Below are 24453 nucleotides of genomic sequence, written 5' to 3'. Positions count from 1 at the left end.
CAGAAGGATTGTTTTAACAGCCCAAGTACAAAATCACAACTAGACAAAACAATGCATCAATAACAAGAATTATGACGCTTTCGAATTAAACAATTGCTTCAATAACCCAAATTCCATTATCTATCTTGATGGCAAATTTAGGCCCTTATAATTAGAGACTCATGGCCTGAATTCCAACGTCCACCCTGACCCAGAAGCATCCGTGCAAAATTACTGCTGTTGGCTATAAACTATTGTTCCTAAACGACAAGTATACTCATCAATGATCTTCTTTATGGTTGTGTGTTACGTCAATAGGGGCAAAATCCTTGGTATTGAAGTTGCCATCTGAGTTTTCAGTTGAGCTGGTGTCGTCACCGTTGACTGGATCGGCAGGTACGGGTTGGTCATTGCGAGGAGTGCTGTCAGCTTGTCTTGAGCCGCTCGAGTGCGTAGGGCTATTGCCCCCCTCCTCATTGCTGGACATTGTAGGAAGGACGACTTTGGCCATGGATGAAGATTCTATTCAATGAGACCCGTTAGAATATTAAAGGAAATCCAAGTTGTGAATGGCATTTAAGACTCTTATAATATAAGTCTTCTCACTCTGGAGACATAAGCCAATATATGATAGAGTGATAAAGAAACAAATTACTACTAACCAAGGTAATCAAGTCAAGTGCGTCTCTAGAAAAAACCTCGATATTTCTGAAAGTAAGTGTTGGTCTGATATCTTGGCTTTATATAAGAGGGAAAGTGCATTCTTATACTCTTTAACAGTCACCAATTCAAGCAGAAAACTCGTCTGCTGCAGGGGCCAGGTTACTCAACACAACTGAACAAGGTGAGAAAACTCGCTCCTACATAGTTATTCCCCTGCCGTCTCATCCAAGAAGATCTTGGCTTAGTGGCATGCAGGTTGGTTGCGAGCTCGTCCACGTTACGTTGACCTACAGCAATTATCGAGGAACTGAACCAGCCAGCCCAATTCTTTCAGGGGTGGCTCATAATGGCCGGGCAGCTGGTCATGCCATGGAGAAAGGCTAACGCAGCCGAGTCCTTTGAGCTGAGCTATGCCTCCCTTTGGCACCCATTAGTGAAATAAGGCGGCCAGACAAAGCGACCAAATGAAATACTTCAGTGAGTTATATGCATAAAGCCCATACGCTGAGATTAACTAACGTCTAACATTGCCATATTGGTATAAAGGTATTACGCGCTTTGATTTGCCGCATGAACACGTCAGGAACCTGTTCTTGTTGCCTCTGGTTGTCTGATACATGATCAGGGCTTGGTTGCATGCAGGTCGGTCGCGACTTGGTCGGCGCTACATTGATGTGCAGCAATTTTTTATGGATTTTTGCTCTGTCGAGGGGAAATGCTGGCTGCCAATCAATTGACCATGAATGTTGAGGCAGCCGAGCAGCTCTATAGGCTGTCTTCTCTCCCTAATTTCTCTAGTGTATCGCCCAATGCGAGCTGGCTCCTCTCGTTCGCCTCATGTTGGTATTCAAAGATAAAACACTGGCCAGGTGGTTTTAAATCGATATAGGGGTCTGCTCGTAAGGTTGAAGGCGTAGTAGTTCTCCCTCTCAACTCATCATAGGATAAATTCGGAATTACGCAAGCCATAGGCAATGACTATCTACATCTGGGCACAAAGTCCCAACTTGCGGTACCTATTCACACAAGAGCATCTAGTATCCTTGACCGTTAGAGAGGCATATTAAACAAGCAACCGCTTGGATCAAATGCAGGTAGACTTCTAATTTTAGCAAGGCTGATTTTTTATTTCAATTTCAAATTGCTCTCTGGATATTTCAATTGCACCAACTTTCTTCTGTTTCAAGTTTCAGATTTCAGATTTCAGATTTCAGATTTCAAATTTAAAGTTTCATGCTTCAAATTTTCAAATTTCAAGTTTTCACCTAAAATGCCTCATCTCCACCTTTCTTCTCAAAAATATTCTAAACCAAGTAACTGACTGCTAATGTTAGCCACTCAAATTTCATTTCTCCACTCCTTCGCCGAGAGCCCCACAATGAATCTTCTACCCCTCTTTCCTACATCTCAAATCCTCCTTGTGTCGACATCCGATTTCCCAAACATCCAGCTGACGTTACTCCTATGAGCTTATAAAGACTATTTTACGCCCAAAGGTCATTTGTACCTGATTTCCGAGTACGTCGGGTGATTCCACCTTTCGTGGTTTTGCCAGCTGTCAGGCTCTCGGGACAGGGCCCAATGATGCCTGCACTCCACTTCTCAATACGCTGCATCCCTACCAAAACTCCCTCATAAACGGGAAAACAGCCTCTTTCCCCTGCTTCTCTCAAGTTGAGATTACTCCCCAGTACCGCTCGAGTCAACCACGAACGATATCGGCCACTCAGGCTACCGTGAGCTAGTCGTTTTCTTCAAATCCGATGGTGGTATGCCCATCTCTGCTTTGTAGATGAGCCCTGTTAACATGCTCAGTTATTCGAACCGCAAGCGCTCGACATTGACAAAGACAACGATGAGTTTTTCTCGGACGCGAAGACGGGCGTTCAGCCTGTTGTTGGATCTGGACAGATGGTATATTGGAAGCAGTGCACTGTAAGAGTTTTCGAGACTGGGAAAGAAGATGGGCAGCCGTACGAGCGGTATCCTCAGCAGCACGATGGACAGGTGTTTTTGAGAAAAGGCGTTAGCATCATATTGGAGAAGGGCAAAATGAAAGAACTCTGAGATTGAGACTACCCATAAAACTTTTTTTTAATTGCCGATGCTCTCCATTCTCCTAGAAACACGGTGATCTTAGCACCCTCCTTCGCCTGGTTTGATATCGTCATCGAGACACCATCCGTACGATTGCGTCGCTCGACCTTCTCCCGCTGGTATATAGGAGATGTGTGAGCGCCCTCGTGCAGAACGCCTCGAAATATGCCAGAGAGGTCCCGGTGACATGCCCGCAATTTAATCGACGGGTCGGGTTCTATTTTGCCCCCACCTGGATAACAGATTGACCTAACCCCGTCCTTGTCTTCCAGCTTCACACCAAAGTATTGGAAGGCAAGGTCTGCTACCTTTTCTTTCGCGATCCCGATTTCCATCTGGCATCCGAAATGTTCTCGGATATACCCTTCCTGAAAAATCATTGATATATCGGCCAGTAGCACACCGGGTTGCTCTTTGCTCTGTGTTCTTTCAATGGAATCCCAGAACTGGTCGTGAAATAGTTCTTCGGCTGGTTCAAGAGGAGCTCCAACATACACATCCCTCGAGGTTACCAAGGCGGGTATCTGTTCTGTAACGCTGGGTTCGACATCCGTCAAGCATGTATCTGCGTTTCTTGTAATGGAGGTCGGTTGTACAGGAGCCACTGTGTTGTCCTCGGTGGCAATGCCTTGTTTAATTCATTAGACGTAGATTAGATCATGAGATAGGGCACATACGACGGCGCTTGGCAGACTGCGGCGAAGTGTTGGCATCTATGCTTTCCATAGCAGCTGCGAGTTGATTTACAAATTCATGCTGGCGATGCATAGGCTGGTTGCCAAGGTGGTCGAGTAAGCGCGACAACTCGACTCTGCCTTCCGGCCCGCGATCCAAGGTTTTCGTCTTGTGCGCAGCAATGTACGCATACCAGGCTGTGGGGCTTTTCTCTACAAGGATTCTCTCTACAGAGCTCCCGTCGGCCTGTTTCGCCTTTTGCAAAGCATCTTTTACCCTGTAAGGACCACGAGAGTACCTTTGGTAGTTCTCAATTACTAGAGTAACAAGCGCTGACAGTGGGTCTTCGCCCTCTGTGATAAGGGCTGACAGCGGGTCTTCGCTCTCTTGCATGGGAGAGGTCGTAAAGACGAAGTGAGGAGGTGAAGAAGTTTGAGATTTGAAGGGGAATTTTGAAATTTGGAGGGAAGGTTGAAATTTGGAGGGAAGGGTGAAATTTGGGTGAAGGTTGAAATTTGGAGGCAGTACCGATAAGGAAATTGGTTGTATGGGTATAGCGTAGATGCATATGTGGAGAAAATTCCCAAGCTACGGAATGACAGCTACGCAGGCGTGACGAAACCTACACTACGTTGGTTGTTAGCAACCTAACCAGAAAAGGTGGGGTGGCGCGGGAGGATGTAACGGGCCGCAGAATAGGAATCGAAAATGGATAAGCCTAGGCTCCAGGGTTGCATTACCTGTGTCCCCCTGCGCGATAGCAATAATTGAGGCGCCAAAGATTACAAGCAGATCCAGTGGACCGCGCCGTGCTATCCAACCGGCAACAGCAGGGCATCATCACGACATAATCAAGGTCAACCACCCAAGTTGGTGTCCTGTTATGCAATCCGCCAATGATAAAGGCGCCCTCTTTCGGTTTGGTCGCTGTGTTGGTCGCCAATGTCCGCTACCAATGACGCATGCCTTAGATGTAGATACATGACCACTTGTGGCTTCACGGAGCTAGTTCTGAGCTTCTGATTTGCGAGGAGCCGAAGCTTACCCCACTTTCATAAAGTCATGGTGCCATATCCTGATTAGAGATTCTGTACTCCGTAGAGGTTGTATTGCTCCACCACGAACACTGCAGGGTAGCAACCACTGTTAAAACATGTATCAGTGATATGTGACGCATGCACGAACAAACCCAATAGATCGCCCTGGAGACATGCAGACAGCCGAATTTTTCAATAAGAAAAATCATTCCACTAGGCTGTCTCGATGAAGATTGTATGTTGTCTCCATGTCGGAGAAAATGTGCAATCAGTCACTCATGTAAGTTAAAAGCTGGAGATGTCCGGAAAGATAACTAGCAAATCCACACTCAGAATATCAGCAAACTTATTTTCAGTCATCTCTATCATTATTTACTGCCTCTTTCCGTTTTTCCTTTTAGCCTTTGATACTGCTACCATGGATTATAAAGACTGCAAACTCGAAGAGCATTTTGATGACATGGAAATTGAACTTATACATCAAGTTGACAACGCAAAACATCATCTAGAGACCACAGCCTCTGCATTCTGGCAGGCTTACCTGCAGCGAAACTTTCCCAGACCCTGGCTAGTACTTTGTGAACAAGGTCCTGATGGAAGCTTGAGGCGAGTTGACATGAAGGTGATATATTACAACAGTCATGGCCGCAACTTTTCTCCTGTTCTGTTGGTCGAAGTCAAACGCAAGAAGGGATCAATGCATGAAGTTGAAGAGCAGGGCCTAGATGCTGCTCTAAAGGCTATCAATAGCCAGAATTTGACGGGCATGTATGTCATCACGGCAATCGGGCTCAGATATAGAGCCTGGTATTTGAGTAGGGAAGAACGAGAACTGCAGCCATTGCATGGCAGCATTGAGAAGGCGAGTTGGGAGTATTTACATGTCAAACAACAAGCTGGCGTTTTGAACCTGGAAGAAACAATCCGACTCATCAAGGGAGAGATGCCTATGCGACAGGCAGGGGTCGTCCCAAGTCAACATATTGAGCTGGAGAATATTCTCCGGGCCGAAGCATCCCATATCCAGGAGGGATATAGTGTGGAGCAGGCTGGTTCGGCTAGAGATGACCAGGGAAATGAGGCACCTTGTTACCCGTCTACGACATACTATGAACAGCCATCGGAGCAAACAGATGCCCAGTGGTCTGACCCCATGGACGTTGAAGCGAGGGCAGAGTCAAGTGGTGAAGACGACGAACCCTCGCAAGCTGAGGACAGCAAGGGCAAGAAGCCAAGAAAAGAGAGGACGATAGTGAACGTGAGAGTCACATTGATACCTCATAAACTTCGGAAGGATGAGTGCGAGTTTCGGGATACCAAGAAGATCAAACAGACTACCCTGAGGAGTGATTGGAAGGAGAAGCATGATGGGAGTAAGACCTACTTCGAGTTCAAAGGCAAGAACCATCGCTATCGGTGCGAGAAATTTGAATACCAGCGTTAGTCTTGTTGCTAACGGGAAGTGGGGTTTGTGCGCTATTTCTGGAAGGGGAATAGGGACAAATGAGATGACCCACTCTCAGGAGTCAGATTGGGAACCTGCCTGGAGTAACAATGTTCCGTTATTTATTTTTTAGCACAAGTTCAAAGCAGACCAGCATAACCCCTAACTTCTTAATCGCACCGATAGCCGCGTACGTTCCTACATTCTATGGTCCTTGTTTTTATTTGATACTGTTCTATATTCTTCCTGTACAAGATGGTCAGGCTCTGCTTAACACGCAGATGTGGCATTTGTCATTTCGATTTCTGCGAGAATGATGCAATTATTGCTGGTATTTGTTCTCCATATCAGAATTATGGCAACAACCCTACTGACTTGTAGCAGTGAGACCCGACGGTAAAGAATCAAAGCAGTTTAAGTACCGTTCTGATGCGGAAATTAACGACTCAATTGGACTTATTTGGTGCAATGCATGCCCTATTCCTTGCGTTCATCAACGCGACCAGGCTGTCGGCTGCCATCGCGTTTGCCGGAACATCCTGACTCCTTCACCCCTTGCCGAGTTCCTTCAGACTGCTGCCTATTCCTGTGAGCCTACTTTCAACCAAGAACGAGAGCGGCGCTTGTGGCTTCTGAAAACCATAGAGTCGCGGCTCAAACTCTTCGGAACCCTGGCAGGTGAGCTACGACGGGAGATAGCTCAATACTTGCTTCAAGACGACGCCGCGAGGACAAACATACTGGGGCTCACCTGCAAGAAACCCTTTCAGTCTTCCTTCACCGTGCGGGCTCCGTTTCGTGGGAATTATGTGACGTACGAAGGTGAAGTCTACTTCAGGTCTCTAATCAACGAGCCTCAGAGGACGGACGACTGGCTAGCACCCTTGGCTGTCTATGTGGCCGAAGACCACCGCGGTGTAAAGAGATTGATATGGAGTCGCTATGAAGAGCCTCCAACTGTAAGTTGTATACCTGGTGTGTTCTGGAAAGGATTGCCGATTCGAAACTCTGAGGGGCTCATGGAGTTCTATACCAATGTAAGCCACCCATCCCGCAGAATGCATGGGTAATAGAGTGGCTAAAGAATGCCATTTACACAGGGCCTCTTACTACGCTATTTGTCGTGTCGCGACAGTTACCACGAGTACAGCACACGCACCTTAGATTCTTTTGCCATTCCGCGTCATCCTTTCAAGCCATCGCGGAGTGTAAACTTTCACGGAATGACAGACAAGGCACCGCGACGAATGTCTATATTCCAATACAATCGTCCTGAAATCACCGGCTTCTCAGTCTGCTGTAACCCTGCTCCCATCACCCTCTATACTCACACGCGAGGAGATGATCTGTCATTCTATTATTCAACTCCTGCTAATTCTTCTTGGATTTATGTTCCCCTTGAGCATAAGGAGTATATTACAAGCATTTGGATACGCCATCCGAAACCGCTAAAGAAGATGCTGGCACTGGCTTTTGAGACAGATAAGGGACATTTGTATTTACTAGGTGCTCAGGCAACACCAGCGCTATCAAACTGCAACTGGGAGCTCCTTGATATTTCAAAAGGGGAACCCGGTCACTTCTTTTTCGACTCACACCCCTCTGCTATGAGGGGCCTAATATTCGACTCAAAAGCGCCGAGACAACCCAGAGTTTTAGATGCGCCTAAGCCTGTGTCTCCACATCCGGGTTTGCATGTCTGTGAAGACTTTCACTGGTCTCAAGCCAGCCTTGAGAATGTCGTTGCGGTGACTCCTTGTTGTCGAGTGACGAAAGGATCACCTGAATTCATAGGTCTTTTGCTGGACTACTCAGATGGAAGCAGGGCATGTGTAGGGCAGGTTCGCCTGGACTGTCTCAGTCCTCCTCTCACTATCAAATCCTCCCCAAGGCTTTGGTTCGGCTTTGAACTCAATGACGAAAATCGCCCTTATATAGCCAGGATTGAGATATCTGACGCACATTTGGATAAGAAAATGACCATGTGGTTCGAGGTGTTCTTGAGTGGTATAATTGAATGGTGGTACTCATACCGACAGTGCCAGATATGGCAAGGTGGACGTCGAAGTCTAGCCACGAGATCTTAATAACTTGGCATGTCAGAGATGAAGCGCGCTGCGGTATAAGTCAGGGTTTAGCAATGTATTAGTAGGAATTTCATCTAAAGCTGTTGTTATAAATAGGATTAACTTAAATTCTACCCTTTCTTTCTTTAATTTATTTAATTTCTTTTTATAGAAACGATCTAGTGTAGCCTGTGTTATGTCTACAATCCCTTATTTTATCTAGCATAGATTTGCTACTGTTTATTCTATATGAAGTGACCGCATAACTAAGTATCGGTCTTTATAGCCGCCATAACAGAAAGAGTAGTAACGTTTTACACTAAACATGTCGTTCAACCAGTATCCATCGTTATGGCAAGAGACGTCATCTTCTGCATTTACGGGAAATAGAGCATTAACATACAAGAGGGTGCCATATATTTGGCTTCTCTCCCACTTCCATGATTCAGGTTTCTTATGTGCCTCTCAAAGGGTCGTGGCCAGTTATTCTACCAATGCGACTGGAGCGTCCGCAGAAGTTTTAACACACCGTACAACACTTAGGTGCTGCCCCTTGTTAGCATGGGTCGCACTATAAGAACACTCAAGTACCCAAGACCTTTGAAGCCTCGGTTTGATACATTATTTCATACTTAATTTCAGGAAACTCCTAACCACGAACATACATACCCTCCAGATATTGGATCAGAACCTACGTCAGCCGCCTTTCGGTACCTCAATCACTCATTATTAATATCCGTCTTATTCGCCGCATCGAGTCGATAAGCGTTCACCAGCGAGCTTCCGGGTCTCAGCCAGAGACTTGAATAACCAATACTTCAACCATACTCCTCGTATCATCATACACATATAGTCTCGGTTGCATATTGAAGCTGAGTAAATACAGCCATGGAACCTGCGAAACTAGTCAGTACCCAGCTCAGTGCCGGTAAATTCAAGTGCAGTTGGCAGGCATGCACAAAGGTCTGTTGTCTGATATGCCCTACACCTTCTCTACTTGGCTAACCTTGGGTATAGAGTTTTAATAGCAACGGCGACTTAACTAGGCATTACCGTATACATACTGGCGAAAAGCCGTATAGTTGCTCATTTGATGGCTGCGCAAAAGAATTCACCCGGAAGGACGCTCTAACTAATCACATTCGAACACATACACAAGAGAAGCCTTATCAATGCACGGAAGTTAATTGTGGGAGATGGTTTATTAATGTAAGTGTAGAGTAAGTTCTCAACTGATATACAACTAATAAGAAACTTTAGACATCGATCCTTAAGCGACATAAGCTTACCCATACTGGCGAAAAGCCGTATCGTTGCTCGTTTAATGGTTGCATAAAAGAATTTACCCGGAAGGACACTTTAACTAATCATATTCGAACACATAAACAAGAGAGGCCTTATCAATCCACGTATCCTGGTTGTAAGGAACGATTCTCTGATGTAAGTGCGAAGTAATTTCTCTATTAATGTGTACCTAATCAGTAACTTTAGGCATCCAGTTTTGCGCGATATCAAAGAACCCATCCCCAAGAAATCGCTTCCTTGAGACAATCAATACCATCCTATATCACACAGCAAGTAAATCCAGGAGTTACTTCAATAGCAAGTCCTCTACCGACCCAATACAAACCACCACAATCATCAGAATACCATCAGCCAGAGGAATTGCCACGTTACACCCAGCCGGCCTTTCCTGAGTGTGGTGACCCAGAGAACATTTTTGACTCAAGCCTCATCAATATACAGCAGTCAACTCTACCTTCAAGGGACCATGCGGCCATAAGTAAGATCATTCTGCTCGATAAAATTGCTGGATTACACACTGACATGTTTACAGAAACCTCCGTACATGACCTCTCAAGCACTGGTGAACAAGAGGCGCGTAGCCTTAGACATGACCGTTTGAGTAAGAATCGGACCCTCGAGCAGCACCAAGAGTCTCTTGATCTACAATTCATACAAGATCGGTTTGCTATCTTCTTCGAACAATGGGCTCTTTTCTTTCCCGTGTTGCACGAACCGACAGCTTTTGGAACTTACAGAGAGTTCATGAACGGCTCTGGGAATACCAAGAATAAGCACACCCTCGCTCAGATATATCTCATCGTCGATATTGCGGGCCTTTCGTGCCATGCTCCGGATCTTCAGCAACATTCGATTTGCAAGAAAAAGTGGCAAGAAGCGTTAAATGCAATTGCTTTCGATAAGGACATTCTTACCCTCCAGTGCCTTGGGCTTGCTATACTCTGCTGCATCATAAGGGCGGATGATAAGCTAACTGCCTATTACAAGCATATTGCCATTAATCTCTCTAATGACCTTGGCCTGCACACGAATCAAGGACATATCAGACTTGATCCTCTGACCTACGAGACTCGGAAGAGGATCTTCTGGACCCTCTACACGCTCGACTGCTTTTCTGCCTCTAGGCTTAAGACCCCCATGCTGTTGAAAGATACAGAAATCACGATCGATTATCCTGGCGATATTGACGGCGAATATATCGCCCAGCATGGTTATCTCAACACCCCTTCCCGGAAGCCGTCTCGAATTTCCTGTGCGCTAGCTTTGTTTAGAGCAGCCCGGGTACTTGCCAAAGCACTTGATGAGAGATGCTCTGACGTTGATGAGTTCATATCTGAGCGGATGACAGCCATCGAAGGCGAGCTTGACGCTTGGTTAATTCAGATACCGCGTCACTTGGAGCTTGAATTTATACAAGATAAGCGTCCTCAAGATGTTGAAAATAGCCGCCCTTGGCTCCTTGTAGGTCAAGCTTCTACTCTGAATTGCTAAGACTTCTGTATTAACCACGTACAGTCTTTAGTCTACTATTACATTACTTCAGTCATTAAACAGCCTGTTATAGATTATGCCCTGCATTTTAGACGGACTATTGCACCTGGTACTCATTCTAGCCCTTTTTTCGATGTCGACGAGGCATTTGAAGCAGTGAACAGGTCTAACTGCTGTATCCGCCGGATTATTCAACATTTCGACCAATATCATTTCGCCTTTTCTATCTGCTTAAATAAGCTTGACCTTATAGCAGCTACTAGCATAAAGTTACTATAGTGCCGTGATCTTCTGTATTTAATAGAAAAAGACTATTGGAATAAGATGAAGTTGTGGCTATGTAATGAAACTGCGAGGATTGGGAGATGAAGGGGTAAAGACAAGAGCTCGAATCCATGGGTGCCATTGACCCTTACCTACTTTATCCAGACGCCCCTGCATGCTACCCAACAGGAGTTGGCATGATCAAGAGCCTCACTCTATAACTCAACATCATATCAGGCGTTATTTGGCAGGTGGAATCTTCGACAATGAAGTCGTCAGGATGGCCTACTCCGCGTAAGAAGTCATGAAACTGTATAAATAGACATGTTGTGCTTCTTCTATGGCCGGCTGGCGATGTCAGAGAATGTGATTCGTGAAGAATGGCCTTTGCATGGCGTTGACTGATTCGTGGAGCACCAACATGGCAATAATGTTGGACAAGGGAAGAGTGCTTATGGTTGATGAGGTGGCCAGCGGAACACCTATCTGCTTTGGAAGCGGTCTCTGGTCTAGATCATAACCATCATGACACCTGTATGACTGAACCCAACCGTGATAGCTTCAAGCTCCATGTGTATGGTGGATGTTAAGGCAATAAGGCCTAGAACTTGGCCGTGTCGATACGAGTCGCCCCGAATCTTTGGTGGATGCCGAGCTTCAGATATCACCCACGAGGGCTGTGTATGCCTAAGGCGGTTTGGCCAATGACACGTGCTAGGAGAAGTGTCTAGCTAAGTACTTATGACACGTCCCCCCCGCCTCATCCTCGTCCTACATCGTCCCCTTCCTTTTTTTCTTAGTTCTTTCATCCATCTCCCGTCTTACAACACTTCTCAGACAAGCCACTCAATATGGACTCGCCCTGCTGTTCAAGCTGCTTCCAAGGGCTTGAAAACAAACCCAAATGGCGACTATCAGATAGCCTCAAGGTTGGTTATTCGATATATCCTTAATAGTCCATTCCATAACTCACTCAATTTAGCTTTTATGCGACAACTGTGCTATACTTTCTAAAGAAGTCGAGACATGCGACCGCAGTAGTATCGGGCCTTGGATCGAGCGTCAAATTCGTGAATCGGAAGGATATAGTTACCGATGCCGCATGAACCTTGATCAAAACATCTTCCCGTTCGACGACTTCAAAGCCAATTCTTCCACTGGAGCTCCAGTCTTTGTACCCAGAGGACGCTGTAACATCTTTGTCACACCACTATCCGCAGCAACATATCTACGAAACGTGAGGGCTGTCAAGTATTTTCTACAATTTCCTGATCCCCACGAAAATAACGGCCTTGTCAGCCCTCTGTCACTAGCTTGTCTTCAAGGACATTCCCATGTTATTCCACTTCTTGCTGAGAGGAACGAATCCGGCAATACCTTAAATACTGCGCATATGGCTGCGAGAACAGGCCGGAGCCATTTTATACACCACCTTTATCACAAGTTTTATTTACAAGGCGCCTGTGATGTAGATTCGATCCCGCCTGCTATTCATGCACTCTACCTAGACGACGATGAACAAATCAAAGAGGTTTTCTTAACGCTTATAGGCCTAGATAGGGATGCTTTAGATACTCTGGGGATATGGAAGTATCATTGGACATGCGCTGATCTTGCCAGGGCGATGGGAAAAAGCAATGATCTGGTAGCTTGGCTTGAAGATAAATGCCGGTCTCTTACGAGCTGATGTTATACTTGCGCTGATTAGATAGCCTCAATAGATACAGTCTGATACTGTTATAAGCTGCTCATGCAATAGCTGCTATCATGACCGAGTAAAACTGCCAGGTAGGCTGCAGCTGCTTCAACACCGTGTCATACCCCGTTCCCCATCGCTATCACATACTAGGCGCAAGCCCCATCTGCCCACACGATTGTAAAAGGGGACTCCGCTCGTTGCCAGTAAGGCATTTTATTCCTCTTAAGCTCCCTTTTTACGTATTACTAAGTGCTCTGTCTATAATTAACTCCAATAACAGCCTTAGGCCGTCATCCGTCTCCAATCGTGGGCTTGAAAGTGACCATCCTTAAACATAGACTAATGTAGTTGGTGGTCTCACTCGTCCACTTATGAGTTGCATTTTACCTGGTCATGCAAAAACCCAAAGTTACACACTCTCTATCAAGTGATTACTCATACTACCTGGCCCTAGTGTAGTATTTAAGGACCATTCTCCCCTTCTAATTCTCTCCTAACTTCCTTCTTTATCATCATCAAAGCCTGTCACAAAATAGCTCATCCCGCTTCAAACATCTTATTTCATCATTACTCTTCATCTATAACAACTCAATCCATAATGGCTTTCTTAAACCCTGCTTCTTTTGGCTTCCCTGCCTGCAGCATTACCTATGTCCACTTTGGAAACATTTCCCCCAAATCTTATGATCCTCTCCGCGCCTCTCTCTCCCAGAATTATACCGAGGAGTTTACTTGTACAGCAATGCTCTCCCCGCTATGTTTGGCTGCATCTAAAGGATTGACCGAGGTCGTTCGTTTCCTAGAGCGGTTTGACTCCACAGACAAACATAGGGACTTAAATCTTGCTTTATTCCTGGCCAACCGTTCAGGGCATTTAGAAACATCTGCTTTACTTTTAGAGAAGAAAGCAAACCCACTACAGGCGTTCTCTGCTAATGGCTTACATGGTGCCGCCTGGAGAGGGCTATATGAGCATATACGTACTTATACTAGAGATGGTTATGTAGATCCTGATATTTTAGATGGATCATCTGCAACACCAGTTATATATGCCATACTTGGGATACAAGACGAACAAGGCGCATGGGAGACGATCAACTACCTCTTCAATCTAGGAGCGAGACCATGGAGAAGATTTGGCATTCAGCAATTAAGTTATTCTCAGATTGCACGGCGAGAAAGGAGAATGTTTCTAGCACGAAAGCTTGAGGAATGGGAAACACGCCTCTCACCAACTATTCTGAATTCAAGCCGCGAATCAAGCTGCATGCCAGGGGAAGACGATGATATCCAGCCTGACAACGAGCAACCACACGAAGTTCTAGAGGCTGAAGGAGCACCCAATGCGATTGGCGAAGCAAGGCCCACCGGAGGGGAAGACAATAGTGTCCCGCCTGACAACGAGGGACCACGAGAAGATTCGGGAACTGACAGAGGAGCCGGTACGAGCCGCAACCCAAGTTGCCCGGCAGGGGTGGGGACTGATGGTCATATTGATAACAAACGGCCACGAGAAGATTCAGAAGCTGCTAGAGAAACCAAGCGAGCACGTATAGCGTAATGGTCTTCAGTCAAGTAGCGGAAATCATGTATCATATGAGTCATTTACCAAGTCTATTTTCTGCGTTCTGCCGTTCCGTTGCTCATTAAAAAGGGTCCATCTGCAGTGAGCTTGCTATATCTTAAGATCCCATATCGTCAGGGGTGAAGAAAACCTGCCCTTCGCAAAAAATTCGCTAGCTTCAAGACAGTATACAGATCTCCGAAGCAGGCGTTGGAACCCAGAAAGCTAAGCTAATGGCACGAGTTTGGAATCTAATTGATTTTATTGTTTCCTTATATTTTTTTGGCATCAACCTCTAAGCTACTCGCAAGGTTTTTGATCTATTCTGCTCCTGTAGAAGGTGACAACGAGTGCCAAGAGACTTCTCAGGATCATCTAAGACCTTCTCTGCCTCATATTTCGAAAGCACTACCATGTACTCCATGAGAGGCTCTGTTCCTTGATATGTGTTAGCATCCTCGCTCTTGTGAATGTTGATGCGCCCTAAGCTCCCACCCTGGACCATCATTTCGAAGGATACCACGTCTCGAAGCTTGAGGATGCATTCCTCGTCGCATTCCTTGGCTTTCCATTTCCTTGACTTATGTCGAATGAACTCCACGGTCTCCATGGACCCATCTCTGTTTTCTTTCTCAACCTTCACCGATATCACCCGGAGAGTCACTATCTCGGGGAAGGACTGCACATCTTCATAACACCGTTTTCGCTTCTGCTGATTCCGTCTTTTACTGCGGCTTGACTCTGTCCTCCGGTTCATGCCATTTGGCATCAATGGCAGACCCTCTGCAACCGCATCTGCAGTGCAGCTAGTAGCACTATTGGTGTTGGGGATTGCTGTAGCAGCAGGCGTCTCATCGCTGTCGAGAGTGAGATCGATAATATGAAGAGAAGGTCTCATCGGAGAAGATGGCCCCTCGGTGGTTCCAGGCACTTCGGGTTCAGGGGACTGAGTATGACAGCCAACCGGGTTGATACACGATGCGGAGGAGGTGACGGCCTCTTGATTAGATTCTGGCCCTTGAGTGAAGCTGATAGTGTCTTGGGGCGGCGTCAGGCTTCCAGTGCGACAGCTTGGAGAATACACGTTGCCGCTGAAAGTCTCCACTGAATCACTAAAGGCGTCCGGTTGGCCGTATCTAATGCCTTCAGATTGAGTTTCTGTTAGCATTTCAGGAAGGTTGTCGTCTTGAGATCCGGGATTGACAGGAGAAAGTGATCCTGCAGTGATTCCTTCGCATTGCTCTTGCAGGATACTAGAAAGATCCGTTTCGCAAGTATCTCCATTTTGGAGATTACCTGCAGGTTCTTCTGTGAGTCTGGAGGCTAGAAAACCGAAGAAGCCCTCGCCGCTGTCGTAGCCAGTGGGATGTTCCTCTGCGCAATGAGGCGATCCTGAGATACCCCACAGTTGACCAGAGAAGGATTGTACTCCTGTTTGAGAAGATACAACCCCATTACCGTTTGGAACTGGATTGGCAAACCAGTCAAGATTGCCCATATTGTTGTAGGAGAAGGCGTCGGCTATCCCAAAGGAGAATCCCTGCATAATGCTTTGGATGTCTAAAGGAAGCCCAAGTCGGGCAAGAGTATATCCCAACGTCATGGACGCAGACATGCCTGGCACAAAGTCGATGGAGCTGCCCGCCATGATAGCTTCGGTAGAAAGCTCACAGAGCTTTTCGTTTGCTTCGCGTGGATGAGATTGTTGTTCAGGGCCCATTGGCTGATTGGAACCAGTGAATTCGTCCACTGAGAGCCAAGGAAAGGAGCCGACAGAAAGCATATGATCCATTATCGAGGAGAGAGCATAGAGTGAGGGAAAAGAGACGAAGTTGGAAATTCCTTAGACTGGGTGACGATGTCCCTTAAATACTTTGACAACACTGTTGAACTGTTTGATGAGCCAGTACGAGGCCAGTCATGAGATCTTCCGGGCTTAACTTCGTACCGAACTCCAGGCATAATGCTCCCAGCCTTTGAAATGATGACGAAGCAACTCGTGATGGAGGGTCAAAGGGAAAAACCTATTGGGCCGTTTGTATATATCCATCCAACAGTTATTGCAGATCAGCTCAGACTTCTAAATACAGTTTTACTTCGCCCTCCTTGCCCTGCAAGCTTCTCCCCTCTCTCGCATTAGCTTGCACCTCTTATTGCCTCTACGACGTCTGATGGGTGTAGCATAAAGTTAGTTGAGTATCGCTATCGTCACACAATAAAGTCGGGACTAAGGTTACCGGTAGTATGTGCCTTGGGCTCTTTTTACCCGATGAGTAATATATACCGGACCACATAATTCGAGCTGCGCCTCAACGTGTGACCCTCTTTGAACCGGGGGTTTAGTTTCTGATAATCGTGTCCCATTATTACTTGGTGTTGGACCAGCGGCTACGGAAGCAGCTCCTAACCCATGCTGGTAATGACGTGCCTTCTCGATCAGGAGGCAGCGAGCCACATTACCTAGGAAAGCCCGCGATATATAGAAACAGAGAAACAGGCAAATTATCTCTAGAACAAGTTATCGAAAGTTAAATATTGGGAGTATACTTAATGCTTTCGATCTTCCAAATATAAAGTGAATCAGCTCATTGACTACAACTGTTGGCTAACTATAGTGTGATAGCATGACCAATATCGTGAAGATCGAGCCCTCTATGCGTTCCTTCCTCGCTTTTCAGCATAGCCTAGATGTGAACTTCCAAATCGGTGAATGAACGAGTCAGTCGGGAAGCCCCGAGTGATCTCAGCTAATCTAGAGGTGGAACTCCTCCGCTACATCTGACTTCATTTTCTTCAAGTCGTCAGGGTCTAGGTCGACGGACCATGCCGAACCGCTGTTTAGGGGAACTTCTTGATAAGGTGGTGGGGGTTTCTTCTCGAGCCGACAAGAGCACCATGGGCCCCCATTGTGTAAGTTATGGGATTTATCCCACCTCAGACATGCAACAACCCCTGTTACATTCCACTTAGATGTATCCTTATGTAAAGCAACCTCTTGTATGCGTTTATCCAGAAAGTGCTGTATTTCTTTATATGTATAACTTGCCTTGTGAGCTCGAACCTCGGCAAAGAAATTCAGAATATCCTGGGGGGCAAGTACTCTCCTTTCTTTATAAGCGACGGAATTGCCTTTATTATCTAACACTTTAGGCCTTCCCCATAGCCACGCGTGCGCAAGAAGCGAGACCAGCAGTTGACGTCGAGCATTGCGTATTCTTTGTTCTTGTAGTCTCGGTGCTTCTTTTAAGTCCTTTGATCCTAGTGACGAAAAGAGTTTAGCAATAAGTAGAGAAGCTTTCTGTGTATAAAATTGAACGGATCTTTCTTCAAGAACCTGATGTGAGAAAGTGCCATCCTCATTCAAGTATATAGAATTATCAACCCATTGTTGACTCAGTTTGAGATTCTCTAGTGCATCAAGCTTCTTTAAAGCAGAATTTCTTATTATTTGAGGTTCAAAGTAGATAGGCGCACAGAGCCTTTTGCTAGGATGCATAGTGTTTGTAAAGTGTAGTGGCATAGAAAAGAAAGAGAATTAGTTTGAGTCTATTAGGCAAGAGGAAAAGGCATGTGCCCTAAAATGACCTAGTAATAAATAGTGAGAAGTTATGTCTTGGATCAAAGTAGGCAAGTAAAGAGTTTGGGTCAGACAGGTGCAGTTTTGGTTTGTGGGGGTTAGTGACAGGGGTGGCTGAAACCTGAGATGGCAGTCCTGCTCTCGTCAGCTTAGCCAGGGTCGACATGCGTCAACAGGGAGCTAAGAACGGCACCCATGCTGTGCCCAAAACGGGCCGAGGAGCTAAAACCGGCCTCCTTGTAGAGATGACGTATACAGAACTAAGCCAAAACATAAAGCAAATAATCAATCATTATTCAATGTATGGAGCCGAAAAGAGTCCCTGAAACTGCAAAACTCGAAGCAAAGATATATTACGTATATATATACGTCTGCTATCTAATTAATATTTTGGCAGTCTCCTATCCCTTTGATCGTAATGGCAGCCACTGAGAATACTTGCATGAAAAAAAGAGACCGCAGTAACGAGAACTTTAAGAAGAAATGGAGCACACTTAAGAATAACGGCCTCAATATATACCAGATTTATGACGCTGAAGTATATATTTGTATACGCCGTAAAGGCAAAAAGTATGAGTTTAAGTCTACTGATAGGGCGTTGCCTCTATCTGAGCAGGAAAAAGTCAGTATCTTACTGGTATAATTATTCTTTCTGTAACTAACAGAGCACGGTAGAATGAAAGCTTCCCATTACCTGTGCTCGTAACAGCCGCAGATGTTGCACGCCAGAGGAGCAATAAGAGTTCAGGAAAGGGATATCATAGTCCAGAGCGATAAATATCTAGGAAAAGTTCTATAGTGGAAAGGTAGTTGTTAATAATTGTTGTTTGCTAAGCTACTCGTATGGTAAACAGACTGTTATGTTAAGATAGCCTTTTAAATTAAGGCTAAGTAAATTATTTATTATAAGAATAGCTATTAGGCTTAGCTATTTTAAAAGTAACCTTCTCAAAGCTATTAGGTAGATTCTATATACTGACTTGGTTGTATTAGTAGTAAGTTATACCTGTAAAATGATTTTTTTCTACTAGGCAATCCCTTATACGAGGATAATTATACCAGTACTCTATCTTGTTCTTCCTAGACCATTTATACAGCTCGAGGTATACTAGTCGCATTGGAATAGTCTATTTCCCTAGACTAGTCTACAGGCAAAGTAAGACTAGTATATCCTCTATACCAGTCCTGGCTAACTAGCCCGACCAGTCAACTCCTACTGTTACACTTCAACCAGGATACAAGGGTCTAAATACTGACCCTGCACGACCAGTACACTATTGCTACCATTCCAGTGGCTTTCCTCTACTAGTCCATCTATGACGGGTATGTTATCCCTACCGAACTAACAGTTCTTTCCCTACTAGTACATCTGTAACAGCTGATTTGAGACCCAGCACCCATAAGCTTCCCTCTACTAGTAGTAGGCCTAGGCTGATCCGCTTATAGAAACGTATCAGGAAGGCAAACTGATTGTTGACTACTGTACAGTATAGTACCTTACTTTATGAGCCTTTGCTAAGGACACAGAGGGAAGCAAGCGTGCCTTGCTAAAAACGTATTTCAAGAATCGAACATCATCGATTGGGCATAAACTCATGTTCCGCTTAACAAGATGGTAAGAACTGACAGTTCTCCTCTACTAATATATCCGTAAAAATAAGTTAACGTCGTCGATTTAAAGCATGAGCAGACGTTGGATGACACTCAGTGAGTTTTCTTATACTGTACACTAACGACTGGTCTATATCTACTCTCTATTATACTAGTAGGCCCTGTTTCCTAACCATTTGGCGACGCCTTTCCTTTCGCTGCCGCCTCTGTTGCACTTGCTCTGACGACCGTAGAGTAACACCATGGACTTTCTGAACATGGTTCCGGAAGTGATTTATATGTTGAAATTTGAGGTCTCGACACTTGGGATGCTCACACCGTATCTTCTCACCGCTCCGCTCAGCTTGCTCGCGTTTCGTCAGATGCTGATCATCAAAATGGTCGTTCATGACAGTCGGACGGCAGTATGTAAAGGTACGCTCTTCACAAGAGAGTCGCTCATCGCCAATACAATCGGGGCATTGCGCGGCATGTAGGAGCAGAGGGAACCGATTGGGGCTAGGCGACGTTTCGTGTTCTATTTCGAGAGGCTCTGTCTTTACGGACGGGTAGGCTTTGAGTCTCTCTTGAATACAATTGCGCTTGATAGTCTCTCTTTTGTCACAGAGAGCCACCATAAGATCGACGGTTTCAATCTTAAGCTGGAAGATTTGATCTTCAGTCAAGTCATCGGGCTGGTGGCAGAAGATTTCTCCTAATCTGGCGCGTTCTGGGATGGTGACATTGATGATAGGCTCTGAGAACTCTTCCTCCTCTTCTCCTTGGGCTTGTCTTTCAATGTCCCAGGTCGGACGGTTATAGAAGTAATGCTCACGGTATTGCTTAACGACTTGCCTATCACGCTGCGAACGCTTCTTGCGGATTTCTTGGGTAAGCTGCCGGATCTTCTCTTCGTGTATGTGACCATCAATCCGATAGTTGCCCTCTTTAAGTTCGGCGCGCTCCTCTTCGAGCTTGACAATCTCCGGATCGGGCGGGAGACTTGCCCACACCTCCTCGGGGACCATGTCGGCGGTGGCTCGAGGATCGCGCGTGAGACTCACGTGGGCGAACAGTCGGAATAGCTGGCTCTGCTTCTCTTCCTCCAGAAATGCATTTTGGAGGTCGAAGTTGGCGATCTCGTTAAGATAGGCGTGGTGAAATGTCGCGAATTGGGGGTCATGACGCATCATCTGGTCACGTACCGAATCTGGCGCGTCTCCTGGAGGGAAAAGTCAGGTCAGTAGCGGTCTGAAAAATGTTAACAGTGACAGCATGGCGGAACGTACCGTTGGCGGCATTGCTGGCACCTCTACGCGCAAACCTAGGTGTCCATCGTCTCTCGTGTCCTGAGTTGAGACTCTGGTCACCGATGTCGTCTCGGAGCTTGGAATAAAGCATGGCCTCGTCCTCGGAGAGGTTCGCCCCACGATACCGACGGAAGACTGGGATCTTCAACTTGGACGCCTTCCAGCGGAGGGGCGTGCAGACCATGTAGGATGGCGGTCTCGATCCAAATATTGCTGAGGCAGTTGTCAAGCTTGGCGCATCGAAGGCGTCGTCATGCAGGGCAAGGGCGAGGATCGTGGAAACAGCACAGAAGAGGAGCTTCCTGGTGGGAGTGAAGAAGAAGATGGTCCTACAAAAGACTGTCAGCATGCGCAACCGGATGCATCATATCACAAGGAACCACCTACGGCCTAGGCTTGTTATCGGCACCTTTGTGATGTATGAACTTGATGGCCATGGCCGGGATGCACCGTCCGGTCACGGGGTGCCGCACGATCATCATCAATATGTCTTCGTAACAGAGGGCCTTGGGACGCCCGCGTCCCATGGTCTCCTGCGTGAGAAGGCCTTCGACTAGATTGGCTTTCTCATTAGAAGACAGCTCAGGATCTGTACCGTTTTCCATGGAAGATGAGTGGCTAGTCTTGTGGCCAAAGAGTTCATCCAGAGAGTTGTCTTTTGGCTTCTTCCGCTCGCCATCTACCAGCTCGGCAGGTCGCGCTCCGGTATAGCACAAGAGCTGGTAGCAGCCGGCTAGACTGATGCGGTGCCGTTCACCGGGGAAGATTGAGGTGTCGAAGGCGATGTTAAACGTCAGAATGACACGCAGGTTGTCCACGTTGAGCACCGGCTTGCCATCGATGTTCGGTGGGCGATGGCCAAATCGAGGGATGCAAACGCGACGATAATACTGGCTGTGTATTAGCATAACGAACAAGTCGGTTGGATCGGGCAACCAGCTGGTGATTAACGCCAATATGCGCCCGAATGGACAAGCCCCAACACACCTTATAGACCTCCTTGGAGTGGTTCCTGTCCATGTACCGTCCGTTGACAGTAGTGTAGAGCTGCTGGAATTGTCGAATATACTCCTCGATGCTGCCCCATGATGTGATGTTATATCGTTCGCACATGTAGAGGACGAAGTCCTGCGTCGTTTCGCGTTTGAGATTTTGGATCGTTGCTTTCCAGTCACCAACTTCCAGATCGGTGCAGTACCTAAAGTAAGGGAGTCAGCTAATCCAGCAATTGCGAAGAGGGTTTTAATAAAATAGCTCTGCATACCGCAGCCATTTTCTGAAAATGCCGCTGATATTAATCTCGGTTTCACCGGAGTACTTGGGCTTGATGAAGAGAACGTCGGTCAGCTGCGCCCGGTGCGCAGCGTGCTCTTTAATCGAGAGCGTCGGCTTTTGCTTCGCCGCTCGCCACTTGGCTTCCTGAACAGCAAAGCTTTGAAGAAAGACGGCGTTGTTCTTGTGTAGACCGCCTGCGGCCGCAGATCGTGGTGCGGTCATCATGTTGGTAGACATCTGCTCGAGAGGGTAGACAGACCACAATCAGCGATAAACCGTCTCGAGCGAACGTGGATGGGGGAGTAGAGGCGTCGAAGGCAGAGGCAACGCTGCCACTTATACACTGAAGAAGCCATGTCAGTTCGGGTACGGCTATTCTGGGCGACAAGGGATAGGTCCATTGTGGACGACGATGAAGCAGATGCAGTGGGTGTCGAAATTAGAACGCCCTTTGTGGTGATGAAGGCAGAAGGGGGACCGAAACTGGGACCCCAGGTGGGTAAGCCATGACAGCCCTACTATGTTAGCCTGGGGCGATCTTTGCGTGGGTGGGCCGGCTAAAGTATATAATACCTGCCCTGCGACCTCTGGTTGTTAGGCTCCCCGTACTGCTAGCGCCGCCTAAAATGGTACCACTTTCCGCCCGATTTGGCGGCCCTAGCAGCGCTTTCTCGGTTTAAGGAGTAATATATATAATTAAACCTTTTTTAGGTCTATTAGCTAGGTATAGTTTATCCCTAACTTTTTTCTTTAATCCTTTATAGTAAATTTCTATTAAGGCTTTATTATCTTATTTAGTTTTAAATATAAGCTATTAGAACTTAATAAAGTAAGTAGTATATAACTTAGTTTATTTAAGTATAAGTAGCTTTATTATAGCCTATTATTCCTTATTAACTATTTTAAAGTTATTTTTAAGGGCTTATTTAAAATTTCTTTAGTTTTTAAAAATATTTTAAGAATCTTAATCCTGCTATTCTTTTTTATTTTTAAGGAAGTCTCTTAAAATAAGTTTAAACTAATCCTTTATATCTCCTTAAATTAGACTTATAGTATATAAAAGTTTCTTTATAAGCGTATTTAGCTTATTCTTATAAAGGCAGAAGTAAGCCTTTATTTAAGTTAAAAATAAGATTATATTAGCAGCTTAGCCTCTAAAGGGTTTTAGCTTAGGAGGCTTAAGTGCTTTACCTAGGTCTTATTTATTACTGCCTTTATTAATAGTTATAGTAGGATATATATTTATCTAAGCCTATAAAATATAAATAATATTATAAAGTTATTAGACTTTAGCTATTATCTTAATAGCGCTAGGTAATACTTTAGTATAAAGAGGTATTAGGCTAGTATTACTAAATATCTTAATAATATAATATTACTTAGTTATTAATATAATATATTTTAAATAAGAGCTATTAATATATAATAAGTTAGGTTTTAAATAAGTAAACTAATTTATACTTAGTTTAATATTTATAAAGTTATAAGGTATTATATTAAGTAATTATAAAGTATTATATCTCTTAATAGTAAATAAAGCAGGTTAGGTATATTTAAATAAAGAAGTCTTATTAATAGCTAGTAAGCTAAGTTCTATCTATTACTTAAAAAGTATATATATATACTAGGTATATTCTTTAGTAATTAGTAAGGTTATTTAGGGGATTAGTAGTAATCCAGATAGATTAGTACTGATTATGGTAGATTAGCTCTAATTATAGAGTCTTAGCGCTAATTATCTTTAGCAGAGGGTATGGTAATTAGTAGAAAATATAGGGCACACGTAATGGAACCGCTGGGGTCGTAACAGCACGTGACTAATTAACCTTATATATAAGAATAGATAAAGTAAAATTAGTAAAAAAGCAGTAGTTTAAACTAGGGATAAATTAATTATAAAGCTAAATAAAACTTTATTAATTAAAAAGTAATTATATAATTAAAATTATTATAAAGAAAAAAATAAAACTTATACTTATTAATTAATATAAAAAAATAACTATTTAATTATAATACTAAAAAAGTTTTTTTATTTTATTTTTTATTTTATTTTTAACCTTATAAGAGGCTATCTAGCTTTTTAGCTTTTTTATTAATAATATAAATAAAGAGACCTTTATAATAGGCTATTATAATAGAAGTTAATATTAAATAAGGTTTATCTGCCTTAATAATATAATTACTGCCTTAATTAAGTAATATAAATACTAGCTATAGGTTTACCTCTTAGCAGCTAGATTAAGCTTCTTCCTTTAACCTACCTAAAGGAATACTATACCCAATTCATCTATTGCAAAGTACATTACCTAACCTAACTTTTCCTATACCTATTAGTCACACTTGCTAATATTAATTATAGCTATTATTATAATGGCTACTATTTGCAATAGCCTGCAGCCTAATTAAGGCTATTATAT

General features: G+C 44.8%; 12 protein-coding genes across 12 annotated transcripts; 6 read left to right on the top strand and 6 right to left on the bottom strand.

Annotated features, from left to right (window-relative positions):
- Positions 1 to 38: 38 nt before the first annotated feature.
- On the bottom strand, positions 39 to 704 carry BKA55DRAFT_654892 (uncharacterized protein). Its single transcript, XM_046197404.1, has 2 exons — positions 642 to 704; positions 39 to 501 (listed from the first exon to the last, which is right to left on the bottom strand). The coding sequence occupies exon 2, from the start codon at positions 488 to 490 to the stop codon at positions 260 to 262; it is 231 nt and encodes a 76-aa protein (XP_046042922.1). The 5' UTR covers positions 491 to 501; positions 642 to 704; the 3' UTR covers positions 39 to 259.
- Positions 705 to 2457: 1753 nt separating this feature from the next.
- BKA55DRAFT_598905 (uncharacterized protein) lies at positions 2458 to 3982 on the bottom strand (the record flags this gene model as incomplete). Its single annotated transcript, XM_046196306.1, has 4 exons — positions 2458 to 2545; positions 2989 to 3367; positions 3417 to 3791; positions 3826 to 3982. 4 exons carry the CDS (start codon positions 3980 to 3982, stop codon positions 2458 to 2460), a joined length of 999 nt encoding a protein of 332 aa, XP_046042921.1.
- A 398-nt stretch (positions 3983 to 4380) lies between these two features.
- Positions 4381 to 6074, top strand: BKA55DRAFT_583439 (uncharacterized protein). Its single transcript, XM_046194215.1, has one exon. It carries the CDS (start codon positions 4750 to 4752, stop codon positions 5893 to 5895), a length of 1146 nt encoding a protein of 381 aa, XP_046042920.1. The 5' UTR covers positions 4381 to 4749; the 3' UTR covers positions 5896 to 6074.
- BKA55DRAFT_583438 (uncharacterized protein) lies at positions 6055 to 8111 on the top strand. The gene is made up of 3 exons (XM_046194214.1): positions 6055 to 6226; positions 6280 to 6932; positions 6996 to 8111. The coding sequence occupies exons 1-3, from the start codon at positions 6151 to 6153 to the stop codon at positions 7980 to 7982; spliced, it is 1716 nt and encodes a 571-aa protein (XP_046042919.1). The 5' UTR covers positions 6055 to 6150; the 3' UTR covers positions 7983 to 8111.
- Positions 8112 to 8978: 867 nt separating this feature from the next.
- On the top strand, positions 8979 to 9299 carry BKA55DRAFT_488443 (uncharacterized protein; the record flags this gene model as incomplete). Its single annotated transcript, XM_046186242.1, has 2 exons — positions 8979 to 9170; positions 9222 to 9299. Coding segments are annotated over 2 exons (270 nt in total), but the record flags the coding sequence as incomplete, so codon positions are not given.
- Positions 9300 to 9997: 698 nt separating this feature from the next.
- Positions 9998 to 10475, bottom strand: BKA55DRAFT_598903 (uncharacterized protein; the record flags this gene model as incomplete). Its single annotated transcript, XM_046196305.1, has 3 exons — positions 9998 to 10020; positions 10181 to 10205; positions 10281 to 10475. The coding sequence occupies 3 exons, from the start codon at positions 10473 to 10475 to the stop codon at positions 9998 to 10000; spliced, it is 243 nt and encodes an 80-aa protein (XP_046042917.1).
- Positions 10476 to 12051: 1576 nt separating this feature from the next.
- Positions 12052 to 12402, top strand: BKA55DRAFT_494395 (uncharacterized protein; the record flags this gene model as incomplete). The annotated part of the gene is made up of 1 exon (XM_046186272.1): positions 12052 to 12402. A coding segment is annotated over one exon (351 nt), but the record flags the coding sequence as incomplete, so codon positions are not given.
- Positions 12403 to 13318: 916 nt separating this feature from the next.
- Positions 13319 to 14281, top strand: BKA55DRAFT_526476 (uncharacterized protein; the record flags this gene model as incomplete). The annotated part of the gene is made up of 1 exon (XM_046188846.1): positions 13319 to 14281. One exon carries the CDS (start codon positions 13319 to 13321, stop codon positions 14279 to 14281), a length of 963 nt encoding a protein of 320 aa, XP_046042915.1.
- Positions 14282 to 14676: 395 nt separating this feature from the next.
- On the bottom strand, positions 14677 to 16004 carry BKA55DRAFT_598901 (uncharacterized protein; the record flags this gene model as incomplete). Its single annotated transcript, XM_046196304.1, has 2 exons — positions 14677 to 14722; positions 14866 to 16004. The coding sequence occupies 2 exons, from the start codon at positions 16002 to 16004 to the stop codon at positions 14677 to 14679; spliced, it is 1185 nt and encodes a 394-aa protein (XP_046042914.1).
- Positions 16005 to 17036: 1032 nt separating this feature from the next.
- On the bottom strand, positions 17037 to 17780 carry BKA55DRAFT_526504 (uncharacterized protein; the record flags this gene model as incomplete). Its single annotated transcript, XM_046188847.1, has 1 exon — positions 17037 to 17780. The coding sequence occupies one exon, from the start codon at positions 17778 to 17780 to the stop codon at positions 17037 to 17039; it is 744 nt and encodes a 247-aa protein (XP_046042913.1).
- A 499-nt stretch (positions 17781 to 18279) lies between these two features.
- Positions 18280 to 18504, top strand: BKA55DRAFT_526406 (uncharacterized protein; the record flags this gene model as incomplete). The annotated part of the gene is made up of 1 exon (XM_046188837.1): positions 18280 to 18504. One exon carries the CDS (start codon positions 18280 to 18282, stop codon positions 18502 to 18504), a length of 225 nt encoding a protein of 74 aa, XP_046042912.1.
- Positions 18505 to 19529: 1025 nt separating this feature from the next.
- Positions 19530 to 22547, bottom strand: BKA55DRAFT_583432 (uncharacterized protein). The gene is made up of 5 exons (XM_046194213.1): positions 22026 to 22547; positions 21749 to 21959; positions 21149 to 21651; positions 20741 to 21090; positions 19530 to 20673 (listed from the first exon to the last, which is right to left on the bottom strand). The coding sequence occupies exons 1-5, from the start codon at positions 22256 to 22258 to the stop codon at positions 19619 to 19621; spliced, it is 2352 nt and encodes a 783-aa protein (XP_046042911.1). The 5' UTR covers positions 22259 to 22547; the 3' UTR covers positions 19530 to 19618.
- Positions 22548 to 24453: the final 1906 nt, after the last annotated feature.

Source organism: Fusarium redolens (genome assembly GCF_020744475.1).
Source record: "Fusarium redolens strain MPI-CAGE-AT-0023 chromosome Unknown BKA55scaffold_23, whole genome shotgun sequence".
In the NCBI taxonomy this organism is placed as follows: domain Eukaryota; kingdom Fungi; phylum Ascomycota; class Sordariomycetes; order Hypocreales; family Nectriaceae; genus Fusarium; species Fusarium redolens.
Note: the sequence above shows the minus strand (reverse complement) of the source record. Positions and strands in the feature narration are given on the sequence as shown.

Excerpts from the sequence above, each read along its gene's own strand:
- BKA55DRAFT_654892 (XM_046197404.1), bottom strand. The coding sequence starts at position 490 with ATGGCCAAAGTCGTCCTTCCTACAATGTCCAGCAATGAGGAGGGGGGC.
- BKA55DRAFT_583439 (XM_046194215.1), top strand. The coding sequence starts at position 4,750 with ATGTCCGGAAAGATAACTAGCAAATCCACACTCAGAATATCAGCAAAC.
- BKA55DRAFT_583438 (XM_046194214.1), top strand. The coding sequence starts at position 6,151 with ATGGTCAGGCTCTGCTTAACACGCAGATGTGGCATTTGTCATTTCGAT. Across the intron at positions 6,227-6,279 it reads GAATGATGCAATTATTGCTG|TGAGACCCGACGGTAAAGAA; the intron begins GTATTTGTTCTC and ends GACTTGTAGCAG. Across the intron at positions 6,933-6,995 it reads TCATGGAGTTCTATACCAAT|GGCCTCTTACTACGCTATTT; the intron begins GTAAGCCACCCA and ends CCATTTACACAG.
- BKA55DRAFT_583432 (XM_046194213.1), bottom strand. The coding sequence starts at position 22,258 with ATGACCGCACCACGATCTGCGGCCGCAGGCGGTCTACACAAGAACAAC. Across the intron at positions 21,960-22,025 it reads ATTTTCAGAAAATGGCTGCG|GTACTGCACCGATCTGGAAG; the intron begins GTATGCAGAGCT and ends CCCTTACTTTAG. Across the intron at positions 20,674-20,740 it reads TGCCAGCAATGCCGCCAACG|GAGACGCGCCAGATTCGGTA; the intron begins GTACGTTCCGCC and ends TTTTCCCTCCAG.